Source organism: Rhinoraja longicauda, chromosome 8, assembly GCF_053455715.1.
Source record: "Rhinoraja longicauda isolate Sanriku21f chromosome 8, sRhiLon1.1, whole genome shotgun sequence".
Classification (NCBI taxonomy): domain Eukaryota; kingdom Metazoa; phylum Chordata; class Chondrichthyes; order Rajiformes; family Arhynchobatidae; genus Rhinoraja; species Rhinoraja longicauda.
The window spans coordinates 71859180-71866792 of record NC_135960.1 but is presented as its reverse complement, the minus strand read 5'-3'; the positions used below and the strand labels follow the sequence as shown (position 1 = coordinate 71866792).

Sequence of the window (7613 nt, the reverse complement as noted above, 5' to 3'; positions counted from 1 at the left end):
CTAGAAGTCCCTCATGCGCCTGAAGGACCCGATGGTGGAGTTGTAGCCGCCCCAGTCATTGTATTTCCTGTACTCTCCGGGTCTCATGAAGTACTGTCGGCCTCTGTAGTTGGGCTGTTCATACAAGGTCCAGTAACCATCCATCACGTGACAGGAGTGGATGTCACGGTTACGGAAACGATCGTAGACGGAGGGACAGTCGTCCATGAATTCCATCATCTGCCCTCCAAAGTCAGGCCTCTCGTAAATCTTCATCTTGTAGTTGCTCCCTCGGTACTGGAATGGAAAGGCAACAAATCAAAGCATTCGGCAAAAAGGATTTTTATTTATGCTCGTGATTGTATCTATCTCCCGTTAGGTTATTACAGTTGCAGGTGAGATCTAAGCCCAGGAGCATTCAATAAGTGGACAATCCAGAATAATGATACATCAATGGAGATAGAAGCTAAGTTGCATTTGACAGTGGATTATTATTCATTCATTAAACGCAAAACCTCTAAGATAAAATTGAAAGGAATTTGGAAATGTTGTAAACCGTTATTGTTTTCTCGAAGGTGCATAGATTATCAGTAAGATTACAACTAGAACACTATTAATGGTTCTCAGGTTGTATTGTCCAGATATTTGAAATGCTTTGGCGAGCTTTCAGAAGGAAGTGGAAGCTTTCATTGCCGAACCTGGGAATGGCGAAAGGCATCCCAAACCGAATATAGAAAGAGATGACTTCTTCGAGCTTTAAAGGATCAATCATTACAGATCCTCTCATGTTTCGACCGGGAGCAATCTCAATGCAACCAGTTCACATCGGTGATGGAGCAGGTAATATATTTAAAGGAAACATAGGCCAACCAAGGGCAACTAGGGTGTTTAATTCAACCTTCAGGATATTGGTGTCAACCAAATTTCCAGCAAGTGGAAGAAGCTTTGTTGCCCAGCCACTGTCTGCAGATCCATCCCAGTTCTCTCAACAACACTGAGTTGTATCCTGATGTTTTCGAGAGAGTGATAGATATAGATCTTAGGGCCAAGGGATAGGGGGAGAAAGCAGGAACGGGAAAGACTGGAGCGACTAGGCTTGTATACACTGGAATTTAGAAGGAATTTGAGAGGAGATCTTATCGAAACGTATAAGATTATTAAGGGGTTGGGCACGCTAGAGGCAGGAAACATGTTCCCAATGTTGGGGGAGGCCAGAACAAGGGGCCACAGTTTAAGAATAAAGGGTAGGCCATTTAGAACTGAGATGAGGAAAAACTTTTTCAGTCAGAGAGTTGTGAATCTGGAATTCTTTGCCTCAGAAGGCAGTGGAGGCCAATTCTCTGAATGCATTCAAGAGAGAGCTAGATAGAGCTCTTAAGGATAGCGGAGTCAGGGGGTATGGGGAGAAGGCAGGAACGGGGAACTGATTGAGAATGATCAGCCATGATCACATTGAATGGCGGTGCTGGCTCGAAGGGCCGAATGGCCTCCTCCTGCACCTATTGTCTATTGTCTATTGTCTATTATCAGTCATGGTCACATTGAATGGCAGTGTTGGCTCGAAGGGCCGAATGGCCTACTCCGGCACCTATTTTCTATGTTTCTATGTTGTGTTGTGCATTGTAACACTCCTCAACACACCTATACACATCAATGTAGAGGGGCTGCACATAAATCAGGCATCCATTACCTGGGAAGGACCTGTATTCCAATATTATCTTGGGAATCGGGGGGAATCTGCTATTTAGATTCAATATATTTAGTGAATAGAAGCTTTGATTTAGTTCCAAGCAGAATGGCACAAGGGTTAGATGACATAATAATTTCAAATAATTTCAACACTTGCTAATTCTAAAAGCCCTTCCAAAATAGTATTTGTAGGACAATATTTGCAGCTCTGCATGTCCATGACAAGAGTACAAACCCACCCAGTACTGTCCATGCCAAGGGAAATGCCAGTTAAATCTGCCCCAAATGTGAAAACTCCACATGAATGCAATAAACACTTGTGCAACGTTTAAAGAGAAGTGTGTAGGAGGGAACTGGTTTAAACCGAAGATAGACCCAAAAAGCTGGAGTAACTCAGCAGGTCAGGCAGCATCTCTGGAGAGAAGGAATGGGTGATGTTTCGGGTCGAGACCCTTCTTCAGAAGAGAAGCTCCAGCTAAGAAGCGAGAAGTGTTTTAGTGAAGCCTGCTGTTTCATGCTTCATTTCAAACTTACACCAAAATTTGAAATAGCATAAAGCAGGAAGATTAAAGTCACGAACGACAGAAAAAAGGAAGAACAATAAAAACCTTAACTTATAAAAAATAGTTTAGTGATGGAGATTAATCTCCAAGAAAGAACATTGTTAACAGGTCCCAACACAACGGAGTTACAGTACATTAAAGTTTACGTGTCTTCCACTCACCTGAGGGTAGGTGCGGCAGGACCTGATGTTGTCGTTGAATCCCATCCAGCGCTGGTAGTCAGGATACTCCCCCCTGTTCAGGACATACTGGTACCCCATGTAGTTGGGTCTCTCGTACGCCACCCACCAGTCACTGTCCACACGGATGGAGTTACAGCGGCTGAAGTAAGAGGACAGATCAGCACAGTCAGTGCTGCACTCATAGTGCCGGCCCTGGAAGTTCCTGTCCTCGTAGAAGATGATCTGTGGGGAAATTAAACAGATGAGTTATTATTTTTCATCTGGTTGAAACATTATTGGCAAATCCTGAACACATGGGGAGCTGCCTTGCCTTTCCCATTTTGAGCTTCAGTCTGGAGATCCACCTGTATACAACACTGCCTCATGCAGCAGGGTATTTATATGCTGAACCAAAATGCCACCGTTGGAAATACCTTTGTTATTCTAATGGTTTCAGTAGTATATATCAGCAAAAAGACAAAGTTAACATAAAACCTTCTAGCACGGCAGACTATGCCCCCTGATTCAGGTTTTTAGATGAGCTCAGATTCTTTTTCATTCTGCTTTGACAATGTTTAATTGTTCTGGGCCAAATGTTCATGAACAAGTGCTGAAGGTGCCTCCATGGGCAGCCTAGTCGTGGCATTAGTGACTTGGATAGGTTAGGTGAGTGGGCAAATGCATGGCAGATGCAGTATAATGTGGATAAATGTGAGGTTATCCACTTTGGTAGCAAGAACAGGAAAGCAGACTATTATCTGAATGGTGGCCGATTAGGAAAAGGGGAGATGCAACGAGACCTGGGTGTCGTGGTGCACCAGTCATTGAAAGTAGGCATGCAGGTGCAGCAGGCAGTGAAGAAAGCGAATGGTATGTTGGCATTCATAGCGAGGGGATTTGATTATAAGAGCAGGGAGGTTCTGCTGCAGTTGTACAGGGCATTGGTGAGACCACACCTGGAGCATTGCGTACAGTTTTGGTCTCCTAATCTGAGGAAAGACATTCTTGCCATAGAGGGAGTACAGAGAAGGTTCACCAGATTGATTCCTGGGATGGCAGGACATTCATATGAAGAAAGACTGGATAGACTCGGCTTGTACTCGCTGGAATTTAGAAGATTGAGGGGGGATCTTATAGAAACTTACAAAATTCTCTAGGGGTTGGACAGGCTAGATGCAGGAAGATTGTTCCCGATGTTGGGGAAGTCCAGAACAAGGGGTCACAGTTTAAGGATAAGGGGGAAGTCTTTTAGGACCGAGATGAGAAAGTATTTTTTCACACAGAGAGTGGTGAATCTGTGGAATTCTCTGCCACAGAAGGTAGTTGAGGCCAGTTCATTGGCTATATTTAAGAGGGAGTTAGATGTGGTCCTTGTGGCTAAAGGGATCAGGGTGTATGGAGAGAAGGCAGGTACAGGATACTGAGTTGGATGATCAGCCATGACCATATTGAATGGCGGTGCAGGCTTGAAGGACCGAATGGCCTACTCCTGTACCTATTTTCTATGTTTCTATGTCTATGTTTCTATTATTAACACATTTTTATGCTTATCCTTTTTACAAAAGATGAAATATGACTTTGTCCTGGATTTCAAAGACAGTGTCCTGGGCCTAAAGTGTCCGGGCCTACAGAGTCTGGGCCTACAATGTTCGGGCCTACAGTGTCCGGGCCTAGAGTGTCTGGGCGTACAGTTTTCGGGCCTACAGAGTCCGGGCCTACGGTGTCCGGGCCTACAGTGTCCGGGCCGACAGTGTCTGGGCCTACAGTGTCCGGGCCTAGAGTGTCCGGGCCTAGAGTGTCCGGGCGTACAGTGTCTGGGCCTACAGTGTCAGTGCCTACAGTGTCCGGGCCTACTGTGTCCGGGCCTACAGTGTCCGGGCCTACAGTGTCCGGGCCTACAGTGTCCGGGCCTACAGTGTCCAGGCCGACAGTGTCCAGGACTACAGTGTCCAGGCCTACAGTGTCCAGGCCTACAATGTCCTGGTCTACAGTATCCGGTCTTACAGTGTCCGGGCCTAATGTGTCCAGGCCTACAGTGTCCAGGCCTACAGTGTCCGGGCCGACAATGTCCGGGCCGACAGAGTCCGGGCCTAATGTGTCCGGGCCTACAGTGTCCGGGCCTACTGTTTTCGGACCTAGAGTGGCATCCGGGCCTATAGTGTCTGGGCCTACAGTGTCCGGGCCTACAGTGTCCGGGCCTACAGTGTCCGGGTCTACAGCGTCGTCCGGGCCTAATATGGGACAAGGGTCCCATACGGGACAAACCAATTTATCCCAAAATATGGTATGTCCCGTCTAATAAGGGACAGTTGGCAACCCTAGTTGTCAGGATTGTGGTGTGGCAATTCCAGAGATAAAGTTCAGAGTTCACAATGACAAATTTTGGACAATCTGCGTGTTCTCTAATTTATGTGGAATTGCGGTGCATTTATTGACCTGTCTTTTGGAGGTGTATGAATTATAATTGTTATAAGTCCATTCGGAAGAAGGAAACATGCTTAAGTAACTGCTACAGTAAACAACACATCAAAGGAAAATTGTGGATATAAGGAGCAGATGAATCTTTGTTATGGGAATACTCTCAGTGATCACTGTAATTGACACTCTTTAATAAAGTCTTGATTGTCTTACCCGATCTTTGTGTTGCCATAAGTCATAAGGTCATAAGGAATAGGAGTAGAATTAGGCCATTCGGCCCATCAAGTCTACTCCGCCATTCAATCATGGCTGATCTATCTCTCCCTCCTAACCCCTTTCTCCTGCCTTCTCCCCATAACTGCTGGCACTTGTACTAATCAAGTATCTATCTATCTCTGCCTTAAAAATGTCCACTGACTTGGCCTCCACAGCCTTCTGTGACAATGAATTCCACAGATTCACCACCCTCTGACTACAGAAAATTCTCCCCATCTCTTTCCTAAATGAACATCCTTTAATCCTTTAATTTGAGTGAAATTGTGTGCGGTTTTGGACACCCAACTGTAAGACGATTGTCATTAAGTTGGAAAGGGTGCAGAAAATTTTCACCGGGATGTTACTGGGCTTCAGTTACAGGAAGAAGTTGGATAGACTAGTACTTTATAAGAGTGAAAGAGGTTGAGGCAAGACCTTACTCAAATATAGACAAAAATATGAGGAGCATGGATGAATTGGAATCTGCCTTTTTCACAGTCGAGGATTCTAAAACTAGAGTGAATGGGCTTTGTGTGAGATTTAAGAGGGACATCGGGGAGCTTTTCCACTCTGGGGGTTGCCCAGATGTTGCCCACATCTGGAATGACGTGCCACAGGAGTGGATAAAATTATGACTTTCAACAAATATTTGGACACATTTCTGGAAAGGAAGGGTTCAGAGGCATAATGGGCCAAATACAGACAAATGGGACTAGACAGTAGCCAATAGGCCCGGACTAGCCCAGAAAGGCAACTTGGGCAACATGGGCAATTGTCCATTCTCTATACACTATGACTCTATGGAACATAGACACCAGGCCTATGATTTGTAGATAATCCATAGTTTTCCATGCTCTCCTGATGGGCTGGTTGGATTATCTAGTGCATTGTCAAGTGAACAACAAGCTTATTACTTGGAGACCTATAACACATATTAGATAGAGATCTAGGGGCTAGTGGAATCAAGGGATATGGGGAGAAGGCAGGCACGGGTTACTGATTGTGGATGATCAGCCATGATCATAATGAATGGCGGTGCGTACAGGCTCGAAGGGCCGAATGGCCTCCTCCTGCACCTATTTTCTATGTTTTCTATGTTTTCTTCCAGGCGTGGCAGTGGCTACGTTAGTATGATAGTAGATGTCCCAAAATGGTTCAACTATGTATATTTGGGGTGGAAATAAGAAATGGACAATTGTTTATTTCAAAAATAGTTTATTTGCAAAAAAAATGTAGAAAACCAAAACCGTGCAAAAATATTAATACATTTCCGGTGTCATTATATTTAATATTGCTCGTGTTACACACAGCAGTGTTAGGGACTCCCTTTTTTAAACAGGTAGCATGTGGAGCTCTGGAGTGATACAATTTCCCTTGTTGGTGGGTGTCCCCACCAGAGAGCCCCTCAAAGTCCAGTAACAATGTCCTCTCCCACTTCAAGTCGGCTGAACCGAACTTCAGTGTGGAATTTAGAAGGATGAGAGGGGTTTTTATAGAAACATATAAAATTCTTATAGGATTGGACAGGGTAGATGCAGGAAGAATGTTCCCGATGTTGAGGGGAGTCCAGAACCAGAGTCCAGAACTATGCGTCACAGTTTAAGAATAAGGGATAGGCCATTTAGGACTGAGATGAGGAAAGACCTTTTCACCCAGAGAGGCCAATTCACTGGATGTTTTCAAGAGAGAGTTAGATTTAGCTCTTGGGGCTAATGGAATCAAGGGAAACGGGGAGAAAGCAGGAACGGGGTACTGATTTTGGATGATCAGCCATGATCATATTGAATGGATCGAAGAGCCAAATGGCCTACTCCTGCACCTATTTTCTGTTTCGATGTCTCTCAGCACGTACTCCTGCAGTCTGGAATGTGCCAGTTGGCAACTGAAGAAGGGTCTCGACATGAAACGTCACCCATTCCTTCTCTCCAGAGATGCTGCCTGACCCTCCACTGAATCTACCCACATCTCACACTACCCCAGCAAACATAATCAAGGGCCGGTCTCACCACGGTCACTCCATCTTCTCCCATCATGCAAGAGGTACAGAAGTTTGAAAACGTATATCTCCAGATTCAGTGACAGTACCTTCCCAGCTTTTGTCAGGCAACTGAACCATCCTTCCATCACCCCGTGTGCGGTCCTGACTTCCCAGATACAGCGCGGAAACAGGCCCTTCGGCCCACCGGGTCCGCGCCGACCAGCGATCCCCACACATTAACACTATCCTACACCCACTAGGGACATTGTTTACATTTGCCAAGCCAATTAACCTACATACCTGTACGTCTTTGGAGTGTGGGAGGAAACTGAAGATCTCGGAGAAAACCCAGGCAGGTCAAGGGGAGAACGTACAAACTCCGTACAGACAGCACCCGTAGTCGGGATCGAACCCGGGTCTCCGGCGCTGCATTCGCTGTAAGGCGGCAACTCTACCGCTGCGCCACCGTGACCGCCCTCCTCTGGCTCACTGAACCACCTCAAACTGGTCGGAGATGCTGATCACTCTGTGACCGACCGTAGATCTGAGTAGAAGACGGCGACATCGTCC

General features: G+C 45.8%; 1 protein-coding gene across 1 annotated transcript; it reads right to left on the bottom strand.

Moving 5' to 3' along the window:
* On the bottom strand, positions 1-2491 carry LOC144596092 (gamma-crystallin M2-like). The gene is made up of 2 exons (XM_078404255.1): positions 2393-2491; positions 1-276 (listed from the first exon to the last, which is right to left on the bottom strand). Exons 1-2 carry the CDS (start codon positions 2489-2491, stop codon positions 1-3), a joined length of 375 nt encoding a protein of 124 aa, XP_078260381.1.
* Between the last annotated feature and the right edge of the window lie 5122 nt (positions 2492-7613).